At 56.1% G+C, this 20,343-nt stretch overlaps 1 protein-coding gene across 3 annotated transcripts; it reads left to right on the forward strand.

Annotated features, from left to right (window-relative positions):
* The first annotated feature begins 5,142 nt into the window (after positions 1 to 5,142).
* MYL10 (myosin light chain 10) lies at positions 5,143 to 19,807 on the forward strand. 3 transcript variants are annotated; one of them, XM_009202763.2, is made up of 7 exons: positions 5,323 to 5,341; positions 8,496 to 8,588; positions 9,695 to 9,770; positions 10,557 to 10,661; positions 16,745 to 16,823; positions 19,428 to 19,476; positions 19,565 to 19,807. In XM_009202763.2, the coding sequence occupies exons 1-7, from the start codon at positions 5,339 to 5,341 to the stop codon at positions 19,661 to 19,663; spliced, it is 504 nt and encodes a 167-aa protein (XP_009201027.1). In that variant the 5' UTR covers positions 5,323 to 5,338; the 3' UTR covers positions 19,664 to 19,807. The 3 variants fall into 3 exon arrangements, with proteins under 3 accessions (XP_009201026.1, XP_009201027.1, XP_009201028.1); XM_009202762.3 differs by lacking the exon at positions 19,428 to 19,476 and having other exon boundaries at positions 5,143 to 5,341; XM_009202764.3 differs by lacking the exons at positions 5,323 to 5,341; positions 19,428 to 19,476 and adding an exon at positions 7,547 to 7,719.
* The last annotated feature ends 536 nt before the right edge of the window (positions 19,808 to 20,343 follow it).

Raw genomic sequence — 20,343 nt, forward strand, 5'->3', positions numbered from 1 at the left:
CTCTTCCTGTGACTTGGTCTTCCCTACAACATGGCCGCCTCATGGTAGTCAGACTCGTCATAGAGTGACTCAGGGCTCCAGCACAAAGTCCCAGCAAATAAGGTAGAAGCTCCATGGCTTTTTGTGACCTAACCTCAGAAGTCACATAGTGACACTCTACCCTACTCTCTTGGTCAAAGCAGTCACAAAAGCCTGCCCATTGGCAAGGAATGATGGTATAGATCCCGCCTCTCCATGGTCAAAGAATTTGTAGGCATTTTTTACAGCAGCCTGGAATTGCTCACGGAGGGTCAGAAAGTGGCCTAGGGTCTCAAATTCAGTAGGTAGGTGTGATGGCTAATATTAAGTGTCAACTTGATTGGATTGAAGGATGCAAAGTATTGTTTCTGGGTGTGTCTGTGAGGGTGTTGGTAGAGGAGATTAACATTTGAGTCGGTGGACTGACAGAAGCAGACCCACCCTTAATCTGGGTGGGTACCATCTAATGAGCCGGCGAGGCCAGAATAAAGCAGAATGAAGAAAGTGGAATAAGAAGACTCACTGAGTCTTCCAGCCTTCATCTTCTGTGCTGGAAGCTTCCTGCTGTCAAACATCAGTCTCCAAGTTCTTCAGTTTTTGAAGTCTTTTGAATTTGCACCAATGGTTTGCCAGGGGCTCTTTGCCAGACCGAAGGCAGCACTGTTGGCTTCCTTTTGTTTTTGTTGTTTTTTGGTTTTTGTGTGTTTTTTCAGATACAGTCTCACTCTGTCACCCAGGCTGGAGTGCATTGGTGCTATCTCAGCTCACTGCAACCTCCGCCTCCCGGGTTCAAGAGATTCTCCTGCCTCAGCCTCCCAAGCAGCTGGGATTACAGGTGCCCACCGCCATGCCCTGCTAATTTTTGTACTTTTAGTAGAGACAGAGTTTTGCCATGTTGTCCAGGCTGGTCTCGACCTCCTGACCTCAGGTGATTCACTCACTTTGGCCTCCTAAAGCTCTGGGATTACAGGCGGGAGCCACCATGCCTGGCCGAGAGGTGTTCTAAAGCAGGCTGGAGACTGTGATTGTGATGAGTAGGGGAACATGCGATATGGCCAAAGGCTTGGTGGAGGGAGATTTCGGGAAGCATTTGGAGAACAGCCAAAGTCAGGGTGGTGGCTGGCCAGGGAAGGGGTCAAGGGCCGTGGGGCTGGAGGACAGGGACAGCCTGCTGACCCTGAGGAGTTAGAGGTGAGAGGTTAGGGGTGAGGGTTGAAAGGGGAAGGCATCTCCCCAGCTTGTTCCAGTGTTGTCTGGGGAACAGCTGTTCCCCTGCCAGGCAGCTGGGCTTGTTCCAAGCTCCCTTACTGGCTTGGCCACTCCCAGAACTTCAGTTACCTCTGGAAACCGGGAGTGCTAAGCATTCTCTGACTCAACCCCACGCAGACCTGGAATTCCAGTTCGAGAGGATACTTGCTCTCCAGGGTCCCCTGGCTGGGAGCAGAGACCCCTCAGAGTGTCTCTGACTCCAAGAACTGGCCCTGGCCCTGGCCCTGTGGTCAGTTGAGTCAAACAGTGCGACCCAGCCACGACAACTGACTCACTGCGGTGTCACCTGGGTGAAGGGGCTGCAGCTTGGAGAGGCTGGAGTTCTGTCAAGGACTCCATCTACATGGGGTGCAAGCGGGGCAAGAGAAGGCTCTGCCCTCCAAACCCCAGGCCAATAACCCCAAAGCCAACCCCCTTCCAATGGCACTAGGCTTCCCGATGGCAGCCTCGAGGGGTCCCAGCTGCTGGCACTATTTCTCAGATGGGGAAAACTGAGGGTCCCACTGGGGGGTGCAGAACTCACGGCTCCCCCTTCTCAAGGCCACTGCACCCTCACATTTCCCACCCCTCAGGAACGAACATCTCCCAACCATCTCACCCCGGGGTTTTCACGTCTCTACCAGATTTCTCACCGGTTCTTCCTCCCTCCGGTCATACGAAGGAGGAGGCCAGGGGAGGAAATCCACTCAGACTAATTTGTAAGCCGGTGTGATTCACCAGCGTCGCTTCCCCTCCTCCGGGCAGGCAGCGGGGGGGCTCTCCACTTGCTCAGGCCTGTCCCTGGCCTTCGGGAGCCCCTGCCAGGCTCCCTGGCGTGCTGCCTGGAGGCAAGAGCCCTTGCTTGCAGAGGCCTCAGGGCAGCGGGAAGCCAAAGCCAGAGGCAGGAAGCAGGAGTTTTAGGTCTGCTACCCTCTCTGTAAGCCCAGAGCCAGGAGGCACCAGGGCCAGGCTCACAGACCATGCATGGAAAGCCTGCAGCCTGGCCACTGTCCCGCTGCCCGAGCCTGGAAAGGGGCAGGCACCTGTCGCGGTCACACAGCCCGCTTTCTGCAGCAGGTACAGGCAGCTGGGACTGGAATCCAGGCTCCCGTCCCCAGAGCTGGGTTCTCCTTTCCCCCTGGCCTGCTGAACACCTGTGGAATGTATGGTTTGTCTCCCTGAAGAGGAATGCCAGGACACCAGGAGAGGAGCCCTGTCGGGGAGATTGAGGCACACAGTTTCCTGCTGCAGAAAGCGGGCTGTGCAGCATCGTGGCAGGACCTGGCCCCAGCTCTGGGAGGAGGACTCAGTCACTAGAGCTCAGGGACATCACAGTCAGCTGTAGTAGGGGGTGACTGGGAGGGAGCAGGAGGAGGGGAGAGTTTGGATGAGCAGAACCTTTTGGAAGCTTCCTTCTGGAAACACTAGAAAGAGGGGCTCTTGTCCTGGCCCCACCCCTCTCTCTCTCTCTCTTTTTTTTGTTTTAGAAATGGGACCTTGATCTGTTGTCCAGGCTGAGTGCCTCCCACCTCAGCCTCCTGAGTAGCTGGGTCTAGAGGCAAGTGCCACTGATATAGGAGGGGGGACAGGGAAGTGCTGGGAGGAGAAAGGCAGGGTCCCTGGCGAGGGCTCCACCCTTGGGCCTGTGCCCACGGACCTAGGTGAGGACAGGCACTCATGTTTACATGCCCAAATGTTGCATTTTGCAAGACCACCCTGGCTCACCACACCCTGCCCCCCCCGACCCATCCTGTGCCTATGAAATCCCTGAGACCCTAGTGGGCACACACACAGGCGGCTGGACGTCAAGAGGAGCAGAGGATGGGAAGAGCACACCGACAGCACTGGCAGATGCTGACAGGCCATCGACGGGCTGAATAACGCAAATGCCCAGGGGAATTTGGCCGGGGATGGTCGCAGGAGAGTCTGGCCGCTGAGCACCTTGAAAATCACCTTCCCACTCCATCCCCCTTCTGGCTCCCCATCATCTGCTGAGAGCTACTTCCACCACTCAGTAAAACCTCGCACTCATTCTCCAAGCCCACGTGTGATCCAATTTTCACATGCATCAAGGCAAGAATCCCAGGATACAGAAAGCCCTTTGTCCTTGCGATAAGGCAGAGGGTCTAACTGAGCTGATGAACACAAGCTACCCACAGATGGCAAAACTGGAAGAGCATCCTGTAACACACGCCCACGGGGGCTTCAGGAGCTGTAAGCCTCCACCCCTAGATGCTGCCGTGAGGTCGGAGCCCCATAGCCTGCCTGTCTGCATGGTCCCCCTAGAGGTTTGAGTAGTGGGTCACGGAAGAAGCAAGCCACACCCCCATCGCATGCCCTGTGAAGGGGATAAGGGAACTTTTTCGCTTCACCACTACGCCTGAATATTTTTTTAATTAAAAAAAATTTTTTTTTTTTGTAGAGACAGAGTTTCACCATGTTGCCTAGGCTGGTCTCAAACTCCTGGCCTCAAGTGATCCTCCCTCCTCGGCCTCCCAAAGTGCTAGGATTACAGGTGCCAGCCACTGTGCCTGGCCTCTGACTCCACTTCTTACCTGCCTTGGGTGAGTGACTTAACCCATGTGTGCCTCAGTTTCCTCATCTGGAAAATGGGGTATGGACTGAATGTGAGGATACGTGTTTTAAGACATGGCCTGACCTTCTGTGTTGTATAGTAGCTGCTCTTCTTATTATGATGATGATATTCCCTTCCCCCAAGGCAGGGGATCAGCTGTACCCGGGCCTGAAGGCCTGAGGCAAGCTCCAGGGACAGTTAAGCTCTTCAGCCCCTGGGGACCCGTGGGCTCACTGCCTGAACCCAGCACTGCCGGCCCTGGCAGCTGATCAGATGTGGCGGGCCCCAGATGGACAGTGGCAGCCTCTGAGGTCGAGCTGGGGCTGCTGGGGCTGCACTAGACACAGGAGAGGCTTTCCAGGGCAGGTGCGGGCTCTGTTTGGCAGATGTACTAGAGAATTCTTGGGTGGGGCCAGGCCGGGTGGGGATGGATGTGTGTGTGTGAAGCCAGGGTGGAATGGAGGTCTCATTTTTCAGTTCTTCCTCATCAGGGTCACCTCCATTTTTCTTTTTTCCTTTTTATTAAGAGACAGTATCTCACTCTGTTGCCCAGGCTGGAGTGCAGTGGCACAATCATAGATCACTGCAGCCTCAAACTTCTGGACTCAAGCAATCCTCCTGCCTCAGCCTCCTGAGTAGCTGGGACTACAAGAACACACCACCATGCTCGGCTACTGTTTTTTATATTTTGTAGAGATGGGGGTCTCACTATGTTGCCCAGGCTGGTCTTGAACTCCTGGCCTCAAGCGATCCTTCCACCTTGGCCTCCGAAAGCTCTGGGATTACAGACGTGAGCCACCACGCCCATCCCATTTTTCTTTTATTTGTCTCTTTGCTTTCTCTGTTCATTGAGCATTTCAGTGCTCTGAGGGGGTCCCCTGGCCTGGGGGTGCATAATGGGGGTCCTGATAATAGGCATATTGGGAGAAGGAGACCCTGAGGGCCAGGTTGGTGCAGAAACCCTCTCCACAAGCAGACCGGGGGGTGTCACACCCTCCCATTCCTATGAGACCACTGAGCCTCCTAGAGGGTGATGTCCCACCCAGAGTCCCACGTTTCCAGAGGTCCGGCCACACTGCAGTCTGAGTGGGTCCCAGCCGGCATGGCTGACCCCACCCTGGGCAACACTCCCTGACGACTCAAGGCCAAATCTTCCCATTGGGGTTGCCGGCCTCAACTTACTCTCTGTCCTTGGCCAAATGCCCCTTCCTGGGCCTTGGTCCCTTGGCTCTGGAGAAAACAGTTGGCCCAGGGCTCTCGGAGATCCTGGAGGCTTAGGCAGTCCCTGTGTCCGTGGTTTTTACCCACGGATTCCCCCCAACCCCACCCACTCTGAATGGCCCAAGGCAGGTGCCTGGCAGGGAGGCCCCTATCCTGTCCTGGATCACCTTCCATACTGAGCCTGGTGCATGCCAGGGGCCTTGGGAGGACCACTATTTAAGGGCCATCTCTGAGCGATCCCCAGGCCAGCTGCAGCTCCAGGGAGCTCTCCAGACCATGGTAGGCTGGGGTTGTTCTGCCTCTGCCACGGCCACCTTCCTTTCACCTCCACCTCCTCCCTGGGGAGCTCAGGCCTGTGGCTGTTGTGTCTTTGGCTTCAGCACTGCGGTCTCCTCCCTCCCACCCCTGACCCTGACCATGACCCTGACCTTATCCACAACTCCTTTTCTTTTTCAGACAGAATCTCACTCTGTCGCCCAGGATGGAGTGCAGTGGCTTGATCTCGGCTCACTGCAACCTCCGCCTCCTGGCTTCAGGTGAGTTTCCTGCCTCAGCCTCCTGAGTAGCTGGGATTACAGGTGCCCACCACCACACCCGGCTATTTTTTTTTTTTTTTTTGTATTTTTAGTAGAGATGGGGTTTCACCATGTTGTCCAGGTTGGTCTGAACTCCTGACTTCAAGTGATCCACCCGCCTCAGCCTCCCAAAGTGCTGAGATTACAGGCGTGAGCCTCTGCGCCCAGCCTCATTTCTCAACTTTGACCTCATTCTGTGACCTTGACTCCGTGTGTGATTCTGACCTTCACCTCCTGCCTGAATTCACCCTGGCTCTCACTGACCTTCCTGACCTTGATCTCATGTTGTCCCTGGTCTGACCTCCTCTTCCCTCTTGATGCCGTGCCTGGACCTGCCCCACCTGGGACTCCTCTCCACGTGGGTCCTGATTTGAGTCTCTGCATTCCTGAACTTGGTGGGGACTGCTGGAGAATGAGGAAGAGGAGGGTGGCGAGAGACGGGGTGGGCAGGGCCTGGGGGCTTCACAGGGGCAGTGGCTCTGAGGGCACGGGTCCCCTGGGAGGGCCGGGGGTCAGTGTTCGCGACAGCATGGCACCTCTGGAGCTCCGAGGTCCTCCTGCTCACCTTTGCCTGTGCACCTCATGTGACGTGGGACTTGCCCTGGGCTCCTGCCTCTGGGGACTCCCTGCGGGGTATCAATCTGGCAGTCCCCCTGTACCTGCGTCTCACCTGCCTCATTAGTTAGTCCCTTTCGGCCCAGAGCTCTGACTCGGCTGTCAGTCTCAGCTTGTCACCTCCTGACTGCCTGAGGGCCTATATGGATTGCCTGTCTCCAGCGGGACTGTGAGCTTCTTGGGGACCAAGATGGGGCCTGATTCAGCCCTGGGTCCCCAGGACTGGGCATGGGCCTGCCTGGAGGTCCGCATGTGTCTAATACATGTCCTGATGCGTTGAGGTCGACATGTTCTTGGTTTTACAAATGGGGAAACAGGCTCAGATAAGACAAGTGAATTTCTTAACATCACAGAGGCTGGGAGCAGCCACGCCAGGCTTTGAACCCGGATGCGGGTGACCCCCTTCTTCCCTGAGATGTTCCTCTCTGGGGAATTGTATTTTATAGGGGCCGTTCTCAAAAGGAATTTTCAAGACAGCTGAGCTGCAAAGACCCGAGGGTTTAGGACTCTCTTGCGCAGTAGAGAAAATGACCTCTCCCTCCGTCGTGGAGCTCTGGGACACTGTAGGGTGGGGGTGTAGCCAGGGGGATCATGAGAGCCTGGGAGCTTGGGGGGCAGGGACTGAGGACGCCAAGGCCATGGCCAGGTCTGCCAGAGAAAGGGCAGAACCTCCCACAGACAGAAGTGATCATTTTTTATTAATCGGAGGAAATGTATATGTAATTATGTGAGACGAACTCTGTGGGGAAGTTCTTTTCTTTATGATGTCTGAAAGGATTTATAAATATTACAGAGGTTTTACAGCATCATAACGTTCCCGGCCGCCCTGGCAGCCCCCTTTCAAAGGATTAGTAGAGACAAGGCACCCAGTAAAAGCTAATTATAAGTCAGCCGGCACTTCTGCCCCCGTCAGTCGAGGGCTCCTGGGCAGGGGTGGGGACAGCAGTGAACTGGGGGCGGGGGAGACCACACAGGCGTTGGGGGGTGGGGAGCAGGGGATGAGGGGAATCCTCTGCTCTGGTGGGGGCGGGTAGACAAGGGCTTGGCAGGAGAGGGTGGTACAGGTTGTGATGGAGACAGGAGCTGGCGGTGGGAGCCCATGTCTGTGCCATCCCGTCCACCTCCCCCTCTGGAATCCAGCAATTCTTTTCCCCCATCAAGAGCCCATTCTGGGGCTCACAGCGCCCCTGGGGGTTGTAAGGATGGCTGCCGAGGGACAGGACCCTCGGGGGTCTTGGGGACCTAGGGCATTCAGGAAGTGCCCAATAGTGGACTTCCAGACACCATGACATCACAGAGGCAGGAAGGCTGGCCGGAGACCATCTAACTACTCAACGTGGGTGGCCTCCTGCTTTGCCTGCTGTGTAGGTTGGCCCTGAGTTCTGGGCAGCTATTTCCAAGCATTGGCTGATCCCCACTTTGAACCAGGTTCAGGGTGGGGACAGGAGAGACCAGAGATGGGGCAAAGTGAGTTTTACCCCTGAGATGTCCACTTAGTCGAGGAGACAGACGCACAGAGATACGTCAGGACAGTGTGATACGTGCTGTGGGGGTGACAGTTCACAGTGGAGCGGGGAGGGGAGAATGGCCTGGGGTCGGAGAAGGCTTCTCGGAGGAGGTGACAGGGAGCTGAGCCTACAGGATGGGTAGGAGTCTCTACATAGATTCTACAGGGAAGGCATTCCAAGCAGGGAATTCCAACAGAGCAAGGCATTCCAGGCAGGGGCAAACGCCGGGAGGGAAGGCAGCTGTGGCACACAGCAGAGGGCCTGGGTGAGAGGGAGTAGCAGCTCCGGGAGGGGGCAAGAGGCAGATCCCGTCAGGGGGGCTAAGAGCTCAGTTGTTCTCTTGAGAACACGAAGAAGGTTTTTAGCAGGTGGTGATAAGGTCAGATTCCAGCTGTAGTGGAGGATGCTGGGGTGGAGATGGGGAGGCTGAAGGAAGAGATGCCCGCCTCTGCTCTGCAGTGCAGGCGCTGGCCGCCCACCTTCCGGAGCCCGGAGGACAGGGCCAGGAAGCAGCTGTCCAGCTCTGTGGGGGTGCACGCCATGCAGGCTTCTTGTCATGGGCTGGGAGAACGTCCTGATTACCTGCAAGGCTTCAGGGGGAGCCTTGTCTGTCTGCTGTGGGCACCGGGGAGGGCAGAGTCATTTTGGACTGCAATGCCCTGGGAGGTGAGACAGGGGGTGGGGGCTGACCCTCGAGGCAGGGGCCGCTGCAAGGCGTTGTCTGGTACCTCACAGGCACCGAGAAGAGCTCGGAAAAGAGCAGAAGGCACTGCCAGCTCCAACGTCTTCTCCATGTTTGATCAGTCCCAGATCCAGGAGTTTAAAGAGGTCGGTCTGCTGTCCCATGGGGCTGTGGTGAGGATTCTTGGAATGCATGCCAGTTGCTCAAGGAGCTGGGCAGAGGCTCAGTCCTCAGTCTCGGGGGGCTGAAGATGTCATTATTACTATTATTATTATTATTTTGTTTGTTTGACAGAGTCTGGCTCTGTCGCCCAGGCTGGAGTGCAATAGCGTGATCTCCACTCATTGCAACCTCCACCTCACGGGTTCAAGCAATTCTCCTGCCTCAGCCTCCCAAGTAGCTGGGATGCTGGGATTACAGACACGCACCACCATGCCCGGCTAATTTTTTGAATTTTTAGTAGAGACAGGGTTTTGCCATGTTGGCCAGGCTGGTCTGGAACTCCTGACCTCAGGTGATCCACCTGCCTCAGCCTCCCAAAGTGCTGGGATTACAGACGTGAGCCACCGCGCTCAGTCCATTACTACATTTTTACATGATCATAGTTTTTTGTTTGTTTGTTTGTTTGTTTGTTTGTTTGAGACAGGGTCTTGCTCTATTACCCAGGCTGGAGTGCAGTATTGCAGTCAGTGCTCACTGAAACCTCAAATTCCTGGGCTCAAGCGATCCCCACCTCAGTCTCCTGAGTAGCTGAAACTACAGGCATACATCATTATGCCTGGCTAACTTTTTAATATTTTGTAGAGACAGGGTCTCATTATTTTGCCCAGGCTTGTCTCAAACTCCTGGCCTCAAGCAATCCTCCTGCCTCTGCCTACCAAAGTGCTGGGATTGCAGGCATGAGCCACCATGCCTGGCCAATGACATTATTTTTTCAGGACACCATGGCCATGGCCCAGAGCCTGGGTGTGTGACCTGTTGCCCTTGGGCAGCCTCTTCCTCTCTCTGTACCTGACCCTGTGCTTGCTGTGTGACCTGGGGCCAGGCTTTTTTCTCTCTCTGCACCTCAGTTTCCCTCTCTGTAAACTGGAGTTGCTGTGAGCCTGAAATGAGGGGTTGGGGATGGAGCACATCCCAGCTGGGCTACCAGAGGGACCTGCCCTGAGGCTCCTTGGGCAGCAGTCAGCAGGAGGATGGTCCTTGCCGGGGACTGGAAGGGTGGGTGGCCACTCAGCACCTGTGTCTCTGCCAGGCTTTCACCATCATGGACCAGAACCGCGATGGCTTCATCGACAAAGAGGACTTGAGGGACACCTTTGCCGCACTGGGTGGGTGAGCCAGCAGCCGGGGGAGCTTAGGGCCGGGCCATCCGGAGAGAGTGGGCAGCTGGGGCCAGCGGGGCAGTGTTCGCAGTGGGCGTGAGAGGCTCCTGTGCTGGGGAGCGCAGGGGAAGCACAGCCGCTGCCTGGAAAGTCAGGAGACCTTCCTGGGGGGTTGGAGAAGGACTCGGCCAGGGAAGGGGAGGACACTCCAGGGACAGGAGTAGCAGCATGGGCCTGGGCCTGGTGTAGGTGGCCCTGGGTGTGGGCAGGGGCCAGGAGAGCAGGGGAGAAGCTGAGTCGGAGGGAAAGACCCAACTCCCAGGTTAAGGTTTCTGCCCCCTCTAAGGCCCCAGGGAAGAGCCTGAAGTTGCCTATGCGGGGTTTAGGTGGCGGAACGGACGTAACCAGGCCCTGAGCCCCTGGGAATCTGAGTGTCCCCTGGAACCACGGGGAATCCCAGCATCCAGGCATCCACTGATCCCCTCCTGGGGCACAGGAATCCTGAACCTGCAGCCCCTGTGCACCTCAGCTGCAGCTTCTTGGGCCTCAGTTTCTTCACCTGTAAAATGGGGATGAGAGTGACTTGCTCCCCATCTCATGAGGCTGGGGGTAGCCAGAAACTGACTGTGGCCCAAATGTCCCCCAAAGAGTCCCCCAACGAGGGGGCAGGGCCTTAGGGCTGAGTGGGGGACATGTGGGACGGCGGAGTGGGGAGGCTCTGTGGGACCCTCCAAGGCCCAAGCTCTGTTCTCTTTTATCTTCCCGGGCGGCCCCACCTCTCACCTCCCACAGGCCGCATCAATGTCAAGAACGAGGAACTGGAGGCCATGGTGAAGGAGGCCCCTGGACCCATCAACTTCACGGTGTTCCTGACTATGTTTGGGGAGAAGCTGAAGGGTGAGCCAGGCTCTTGGAGTCCTGGGGGACGGCGGGGAATGGCAGGGGGATGTGTGTGGGAAGTGGGGGGCCTGACACACACACACCACAGGTGGGAGCATGATGTGGCCCCAGACACCAGCCCCCGGGTGCACGCACCTTCAGGGGCCCTGCCTCAGTTTCCCTCTCTTCACCACAGACTGGGGTAACCGTAAAGACTCCTGCTTTGGCCAGGCATGGTGGCTCACGCCTGTAATCCCAGCACTTTGGGAGGCTGAGGCGGGCGGTTTGCTTGAGTCCAGGAGTTTGAGACCAGCCTGGGTGATATAATGAAACTTCATCTCTACTAATACAAAAATTAGCCAGGCATGGTGACACATACCTGTAGTTCCAGCTATTTTGGAGGCTGAGGTGGGAGGATCGCTTGACCCTGGCAGGTGAAGGTTGCAGTGAGCCGAGATCACACCACTGCACTCCAGCCTGGGTGACAGAGCAAGACCCTGTCTCAACAACAACAACTAAACCTTGCCTTTAACCCCTTCGCCCACCATCAGGACAATGCTCCCCATCCCACTGCCCCCAGCCATGCTGCTTCCCTACCTTCCTACCTGTGGGCTCCTTTTGCCCGCTCTGCACATGGGGCTGGGGGGACAGGCAGAGGATGCTGGAGGGAAGGTGTTTCCAAAAGATGCTGTGGTCGACCCCCATGCAGAGCGAGTTACTCCCCTTGTCTTTTTCTGTGGCCACTGGAGCCCCCGGAGGAAGGATCAGGGAGCCTCATTCACAAATGAAGAGACTCAGACCCAGAGGAGTCACGAACCCTGCCCCAGATGCCCCAGCAAAAAGTGGCCGGGATGGAACCTCAATTCCAAACCCTGGCTCTAACCACTGTACCCGCCCGAGACACAGCATTAGGCGTGGGGAGGAGGGTTGGGGCCATCTGTGTCCTCTTTCTGTCCTGGCCCCAGGGGAGCTCTCCCATAGGGACGTCCTGGAGCTTGAGAGTTCCATGGTTAGAAGGAAGGGCCAAGGCTGGGCGTGGTGGCTCATGCCTGTAATCCCAGCACTCTGGGAGGCCGAGGTGGGTGGGTCACCTGAGGTCAGGAGTTCGAGACCAGCCTGACCAACATGGTGAAACCCTGCCTCTACTAAAAATACAAAAATTAACTGGACATGGTAGTGGGTGCCTGTAATCCCAGCTGCTTGGGAGGCTGAGGCAGGAGAATTGCTTGAACCCGGGAGGCAGAGGTTGCAGTGAGTCGAGATTGGGCCACTGTACTCCAGCCTGGTAACAGAGCCAGACTCCATCTCAAAAAAAAAAAAAAAGGAAGAGCCAGCTGGGGCAGTGGTCCCTGGGAGGTGGGCACTGTCAGCCCCCCACCCTCAGGCTGCCCCTGCCAGGCCTCCTCCCTTGGACCCCCTGCCTTGGCTAGGCCTAGGGTCAGGCCCTGGCTTCCCATTGACTCCTAGGTTGACCTTGCACAGATTTATCTGCTTTCTGGCCTCAGTTTTTTGGTCTGTAAAATGGGCTTATAATAGTTTCCTGAGCCCGCTGTAACAAATTCTGTGAAACCGGGTGGCTCGAAACAACAGACATGTATTCTCTCACAGTCCTGGAGACTAGAAGTGCAAAATCTGGCAGAGGATTTGGGGAGAATCCATTCCTTGCCTCCCCAGCTTCTGGTGGCTTTACCTCTCTCGTCTCTGCTTCGTTGTCAATGGTCCCGTCCTCTTCTATCTAACCTCCCTCCACCTGCCTCTTTGTTTCATTTTGTTTTGTTTTTGAGACGGAGTCTCACTCTGTTGCCCAGGCTGGAGTGCAATGGCGCAATCTCAGCTCACGGCAACCTCCACCTCCAAGGTTCAAGCGATTCTCATGCTTCAGCCTCCCAAGAAGCTGGGATTACAGGCGCCCGCCACCTTGCCTGGCTAATTTTTTTTTTTTTTTGTATTTTTAGTAGAGACGGGGTCTCACCACATTGGCCAGGCTGGTCTCGAACTCCTGACCTCAAGTGATCTGCCCATATTGGCCTCCCAAACTGCTGGGATTACAGGCATGAGCCCCAGCGCCCGGACTCTACCTGCCGTTGGATTTAGGTCCTACCTGGATAATCTAAGATGATCTCTGCATCTCAGGATGCTTAACTTGCATCTGCAAAGTCCTTTGTTCCAAATAAGGTGACATTTGCAGGCTCTGGTGGACATATCTTTTTCTTTTCTTTCTTTTTTTTTTTTTTTGAGACGGAGTCTCGCTCTGTCACCCAGGCTGGAGTGCAGTGACGTAATCTTGGCTCACTGCAAGCTCTGCCTCCCGGGTTCATGCCATTCTCCTGCCTCAGACTCCCAAGTAACTGGGACAGGTGCCCACCACCACGCCCGGCTAATTTTTCTGTATTTTTAGTGGAGACGGAGTTTCACTGTGTTAGCCAGTAAGGTCTCAATCTCCTGACCTCGTGATCCACCCACCTTGGCCTCCCAAAGTGCTGGGATTACAGGTGTGAGCCACCGCACCCGGCTTCTGGTGGATATACCTTTTTAGGGGCCACCATTCAGTCCACCACAGGGTGATCCGACCTGATATCACAGGTTTGATGGGGTGAAAAATCAGTAGTCTCATGGGTTGTGACCTGCTGGGGGGTAGAGCAGCCTCCACGCACCGTGTCCTGGCAGATTTAGAGCCAGAAGGAAGGCAGCCATCAGCCTGGGTGTGAGAGATGAGGAAACCCAGGGCTGGGGAGAGCAGGCTCATCCGGAGCAGGCTTTGAACGTGGGGCTGTCTAGCTGAATCAGGAGCATCACTGGGCCCACCTCCGGGCAGCTTGTCGGGGCCTATTTCCAGGACCATGTCTGCCTCCTGGAAGAGCTCAGAAACCCAGGAGGCCGGGAGAGAAGAATGCTCTGTGGGAAAGATATGCGTGACTCTAGCCAGCAACTTCAAAGGAAGCAGACAGGCCTGATTCTTTTATCCAGAGGAACGTCACTGAAGGAGGCCTGTTAAAGGCCGGCGGGAGGGCCTGGGGAAGTGGCCTCTGGTTCTGCCAGAGTGGACGGCCCAGGGCCCAGCCCAGGAGGTGAGGCGGTGAGCACCTGCCACCCCTGGTGCTGGACGTGGGCCAGGGGCCCTGCTGCCAGAGCAGGAGTTTAGAGAGGCCTCCAGGAGTGCTCAGGGGAAGGGGAGGGGACTCTGTCAGCTCACGGTGGGCCCCAAACCTGTTTCGCAGATGGGAAGATGGAGACAAAGCTTGTGTTGGTCCATGGTTGAGCTGAAGCTGTGACCCAGGGCCTGGTGTGGGCTGCAGGGCTGCAGCTTTTTCTCATTTTTGCAGGGGCGCCGGGACTGGGGCTCCGGCTGAGCCTGTTGTGCAGACGTGGCCAGACTGCGTGAGAGGCCCGTGGGAGGGGACAGGAGCCGGGAGGGCAGGGGGCTGGGGCGGGCGCCACCTCACCCCACTAATTGGGAAGAGGAGACTGTGTCATGAGATTCCCAACGATGATGGGGGGAGGTAGCCACTCTGTAGCAGATTTTATGAGGTTTGCAGTCTCAGGAACAGAGGTTTTCTCTGTGGAGGAGGGAAGGGAGGACTGCCAGCCATGGCAATAGGGAGTGGCAGGGCTGTGCTGGGTGCCTGAGAGCCTGAGAGCCTGAGCTAAGTCCATGTGCATGGTCCGCAGGGGGACAGGCTGGAGCCGGCCACAAACCTGCCCAAGCAGTGAGGCCTCTTCAAAGACGCTGGGAATTTTCAACTAATCAGTGAAACCTGGGAGGCTGTGGCCTCGGAAGCAAATCCCACGTGGGTGCCTCTGGTCACTCAACCCTCACCCGCTTGGAGGCACCCCCCAACCCCTGCCTGCTTGGACAGGCTGTGAGAGCCTGGAACCCTGCCCCTGCTGTGCTCTGGGCTGAGCCTCTCTGCTGGGCACACGAACTTCCTGCCACTCTGCCCAGAGGCAGTCCATGGCTCTGCCCTCTAGAAGTTCCCAGGCCAGTGAGGCCAGCATGTGCCAGGCTTTTTCACTCTGTGCCAGTTTCAGAGATGCCTGGAGACTCAGACACTGCCCCACTCCTGGCTAGTTCTTAGTCTGATGTGGGAGGCACACATGGCCCTGACCCAGTCTGATGGAAGAGGCACAGATGGGCTTGATCTGGTCTCATGGGGGAGGAACAGATGGCCCTGACTTAGTTTAATGGTGGAGGAACAAATGAGGCCCTGATCTAATCCGATGGGAGAGGCACAGATGGCTCTGACTCAGTCTGATGGAAGAGGCACAGATGGCCCTGACCCTGTGTAATGGGAGAGGAACAGATGAGGCCCTAATCTGAGGGGAAAGGCACTGATGGCCCTGACCCAGTCTGATGGGGGAGGCACAGATGGCCCTGAGCCAGTATGATGGGGGAGGCACAGATGATCCTGATCCAGTTTGATGGGAGAGGTAGAGCTGACCCTGACCCTGTCTAGTGGTAGAGAAACAGATGAGGCCCTGATCGAATCTGAGGGGAAAGGCACAGATGGCCCTGACCCAGTCTGATGGGGGAGGCACAGATGGCCCTGAGCCAGTATGATGGGGAAGGCACAGATGATCCTGATCCAGTCTGATGGGGGAGGCACAGATGACCCTGATCCAGTTTGATGGGAGAAGCACAGATGACCCTGATCCCATCTGATGGGGAGGCATAGATAAGGCCCTGATATAATCTGATGGAGGAAGCACAGATGGCCCTGACCCAGTCTGATGGAGGAGGAACAGATGGCACTGACCCAGTCTAATGGGGGAGGCACAGATGGTCCTGACCTAGTGTGATGGTGGAGGAACAAATGGCCCTGACCTAGTCTGATGGGGGAGGCACATGGCCCTGCCTGACCCAATCTGACTGGCAGGAGCACAGGGTGGCAGAAGGAGCAGGGGACTCTGGAGTCCACAGAGGTGGGTTTCAATCGTCCTTTCTCTTATCAGTGGGCTTTGGGCATGTAATGAAACCTCTCTCAGCCTGTTTTCTCTCTGATAAACTAAAACGACCACATCTACTCCATGGGTGCTCTGAGAGCTCCAGGGGATAAAATCTTAAAGCTGCAGGCATAGAGCACTCAGATTTGTTTGCAGCCCTGATGGATACACGTTTGTTAAAACCTTACCATGAATGGTATGTTATCTTAGCTGCTCCTGTGAGGTGGGTGTCAAGCACCATCTCTGTCCCCTTTCACCAATGACACGGTTGAGCACTGAAGAAAGGAAGGGGGCACCCTCGCGTCCACAGTGAACAAGGGGGACACGGTGACAGAGGGGGAAAGAGCACCAGGCAAGGGTGGCCAGGTCACCTGCTGTCATTCACGCAGCCTGTGAAGCCTTGGGCAAGACCCTTCCTCTCTGTGGGCTTCTGTTTCCCACTGGTGCAATGCGGGGGCTGCACATTCAATCCCATTGTGGGTATCAGATTCGTTTCTTCTAATGACATCTCTCCCCAAGACTATGCTGTGAACGTGATAAAAGCAGAACTTCTCTGGCTTCGCTTCTGCCCCCCGAACCCCCTCCCTTGGCCCGTGGGCCCACCTAACCCCACTTCTGGCCGGGACAATCTCTCAGACCCCTCCAATGCCACTGCCCAAGCCCCAGCCTTTTGGCGTCCATGTACAGAACTCTTTTTCTTTCACCCACGACGTCTTGTGCACAGCCTGGGTAACGCGTGAGCCCCAGAGTCATGCCCCCCTCCTTCACGGGTCATGCAGCAGACTCAGCTGTGAGACCCTGGACAAGTCACTTAACTTCTCTGGGTCTCAGCTTTTCCATCTGTAAAACAGGGAAGGGTTAAGCACAAAGTAAATGCTCAATCAGGGTCTCCATGTACAGTTGCACACGTTGTTCACAAAAATATATATGCGGTGCCCTTGTCTATGATTACAATGACCTGTTTCCCTCCTTGCTCTTGCTTCAAGTGAGCTCGGCCCTCGCTGTGCAGTGGAAGTTGGGGAAGAAGTTCCCCAGAGCTGTGCCTCTGTGCAGGGGCCGTGGGACTTGCCCCCATCCTCAGCCCCTGCCCAGCCTGGTGCCTGTTTCTGTGGGACCCTCTCCACCTGCCTCTCTCTCTGCCCCATATGTGCTGCTTATAGGCACGGACCCAGAGGAGACCATTCTCCACGCCTTCAAAGTGTTCGACACTGAAGGAAAAGGTTTCGTCAAGGCCGATGTGTAAGTTTCCCCCTGACTGCCTTGGGTTTTCCTGCCTGCAAAGGCTCAGGGGAATAAGCCAGCTCCGGGCTGGGGTCAGGATGGGTGGCAGCCCAGTCTCCTCTCCCAAAAGCCAGGAGCTGGGGATCCAGCCCAGTGATATCGCTTGATGTCCCTTCCCCTCTCTGGGTCTTGGTGTCCCCTTCTCTGTGTGTGCATGGAAGTAGAAATGGATAAGAAGTGGTGGGTCAGGCTGGGCGCGGTGGCTCACGCCTGTAATCCCAACACTTTGGGAAGCCGAGGTGGGCAGATCACTTGAGACCAGGAGTTCTAGACCACCCTGGCCAACACAGCAAAACCCCGTCTCTACTGAAAAGTAAAAAAAAAAAAAAAAAAATTAGCCAGGCATGGTGGTGCGCGCCTGTAATCCCAGCTACTCTAGTAGCTGAGGCAGGAAAATCGCTTAAACCCAGGAGGTGGAGGTTGCAGTGAGCCAAGATCGCGCCATTGCACTCCAGCCTGGGTGTGCAGAGTGAAACTCTGTCTCAAAAAAAAAAAAAAAACAAGTGGTGGGTCACTCCAAGAGAGTTTCCTAGTGGGGTGGGTGTGGGGGCAAAGGCGGGCCTTGAAGGATGACTACGGGTTGCCCAGGCTAGGGCGGGAACAGCATTCTAGATGAGAGAACAGAGAGCTCGGAGGGCCAGGGCTTGGCGTGTGCGTGTTTGTTTGGAGTTGGCTGCAGTTGGAGGGTGTGGGTGGAGGTGGTATAGGGGAGACTGAGCACAGAGTGGCAGGTGGGGCCTGTTGGAGAGGCTCACACCCTAGCCCCTGGACTCTCTGTCTGCCCTGGGAGTGTGGGAGAACCTGAGGAGGAGTTAGGGAAGGACACCATGGAGGCCAGCCTGGAGAAGGAGAGGAGAGGGTTGCAGCTCCCAGGCGGGTCATGGCCGTCGAGACGGAGTCGGGCAGACAGATAAGCAAAGAGCCAGGGACCAGTGCCCATAGGATCCGGGGTCTGCGGAGAGGACTGAGCCAGATCGTAGCCAGCACTGCCTTGGGCAAGAGGGCAGTAAGGACTGGGGAAGGTGACCGGCTCACTTGGAATGTATGAAGGGGAAGTGGCTGCAGGCAGCTGTCCGGCAGGCACTGGGGCTGCCATCGTGAGGGTAGGGGTGCCCCACCCAGTGACAACACGAGAGCAAAGAGCCAAGGATTGCAGGCGGGAGTGGGCGGGGGAGTGGCAGCCTTCCCAGGACCCAGGATTTAGGGCTGACCTCTGAGCTGTGCCCAGGCAGTCCCTTCAGAACCTTGCTGGACCTGAGGGTGGCCTGGGGCAGGTGAGATTCCTCCCCAGGCCCAGGCTTCCTGATCAATTACTGTAATGCTGCCGGCCTTCAGGTTTTGAGGCAAGTTTTGCTAGTTTTGAGATTCTCACATATGGAGGTGGAGGGGGGGAGAGGGCAGATGCGGCAGGGGTGGAGGTGGAGAGGGTCTGTCCTGTTTCACACGTTCTCAACTCCAAGACCCTGAGTCACATACTCCCCTGGGATGGGGAGGGGATGCTGAGGGTTGCTCCAGGCCACAGTCCTCCCCTTCACCCCTCCCTCGGGGTCTGTGGCTCCTACCTCCATCCTGGGGACCTGGGGAAGCGTCAGAGGCATCCCTGGAGTGACCCCGAGCCCTCCCTCTACTGTCAACCACCTTCGCTCTCAAGGACAAGGCTGGAAAGACCCTTTGGGGCCCTAATTTGGGAACTGAAGACACTGCCTTGGGATATGGGACCTGGATCTGTAGCTGCAGGCCAGGCAGGCCAGACGGGCCACGACGGAGGCTCTGGTTGAAACAGAGTCTGTGAAAAGTCCCCAGCCTGGAGAGCTGGAAACTGTGACTGGCCCACAGAAACATAAATAATGGAAAATGTGCATTGGTCCTTAGCGAGGTCTGCCGCAGCTGGTGCCAGAGTGGGTGGACGAGGCCCCGCTCAGCTGTCTGACACCATCCCTGCCCACTGAGCTCCCTTAAGAACCCTGCAGGACCCTCCAAACTTGAAGGGGCACCAGTCCCTTGCAGGCCCAAGAGGACACAGACCTGGACAGGCCTTCCTATACCCTTGGCAGAGCCCAAGCATCTTGTCATCTCTAAAGCGCTTTGCAGATGTCAGTGAACATCACAAGCTGGAGAAAACAGTGTGTCCAGAATCAGGCAAAAGAGGCTCTGCGGTGGGGGACCTGAGGTGTCTCCCCTCAATGATACAGAGCTTAGTTATACTGCACGATGGGAAATCAGAGTAGCCCCCATGTTGGAGTCCCCAGGTCATTCCATTTGGTCCCCACTTGATGCTGGGAGGAAAGCCCACTTTATATAGAAAAAGAAACTGAGGTTCAGAGTGGCCCCCATGTTGGGGTCCCCAGGTCATTTCTTTTGGTCCCTACCTGATGCTGGGAGGAAAGCCCACTTCATGGAGGAGGAAACCGAGGTTCAGAGGCTACTGGGCCATTGGAGTAGCCTGGCCTCCTGAGCCAGGACATCCCCCTGCCCCCACTTGCCCCTCATCACCCCTGGGGTCTGCATGTTCAAGCTGGATATCCCTTTCCCTGAACATGACTGTGTCTCTCCCTTGAACAGCATCAAAGAAAAACTTATGACCCAGGCAGACCGCTTCAGTGAGGAGGAGGTAAATTGGGATTTTGGTGGATCACAGCGGATTCTCTGCTCTGGCTGCCACCTGGCCTGGTGCAGGCTGACTTTCTGCTCCTTCCCAGGTCAAGCAGATGTTTGCAGCGTTCCCCCCAGATGTGTGCGGCAACCTGGACTACAGAAACCTGTGCTACGTCATCACTCACGGTGAAGAGAAGGATTAGGGGATCACGAGTCTCCCTGGCCTTCAGGGGCAGCAAACACTGTTGCAGGGTGTGACAGGGAGCTCTTGCAGCCGGCGGGCACAGGAAAAAGTGTTCCCTTGTCTATGGTTGGGGACAAAGCAAGAATAAATAATGCTAACGAGGTCTGAGTTTGTGCGGTAAATGCTCCAGTGAGGGAGAAAACGAAACATTCCTATCTTGTTGGTTTTTCCAAAACTTTTTTGTTTCTCTGGCTCTGCTCAAATGTTCCCGAGGAGCTGGTGTTTAGAGCTAATTGACAGTTTTAACGATTCCCAGCTAAGCCACAGGATATTGCCTTCATTTATGGAGCTTTTATTAAGCACCTAGTGCGTGCCAGAGGCTGTGCTGGTCCCAGGGATTCTCAGAAGAGCCAGGACTGTCCCTGGGCAGGAAGATGCTGCTGACTGCAGTGAGGGAGGCAGAGGAGGGGGCAAAAAGTGGGGTGGGGACATCGGTGGGAGGAGAACGGAGAAGCACGGGAGAAAACTGGCCTCAAAGAGCTGGCTAGAGGCGAAGACGTCAGAAGGGAAGAGGTGGCTTCAAGGGATGTTTAGGGGGTAGGCAAGGATTTCTTAAACGGGACACACATAGCTCTCACCATAAAAGTGGATACATTGGACTTCATCAAAATTAAAAACTTCTGGTCACCAAAAGATGCA

The sequence above is a fragment of the Papio anubis genome, chromosome 4, assembly GCF_008728515.1.
Source record: "Papio anubis isolate 15944 chromosome 4, Panubis1.0, whole genome shotgun sequence".
Classification (NCBI taxonomy): Eukaryota; Metazoa; Chordata; class Mammalia; order Primates; family Cercopithecidae; genus Papio; species Papio anubis.

Coding starts and splice junctions, on each gene's coding strand:
- MYL10 (XM_009202762.3), top strand. Junction 8,589..9,694: donor AGATCCAGGAGTTTAAAGAG/GTCGGTCTGCTG, acceptor TGTCTCTGCCAG/GCTTTCACCATCATGGACCA. Junction 10,662..16,744: donor GTTTGGGGAGAAGCTGAAGG/GTGAGCCAGGCT, acceptor TGCTGCTTATAG/GCACGGACCCAGAGGAGACC.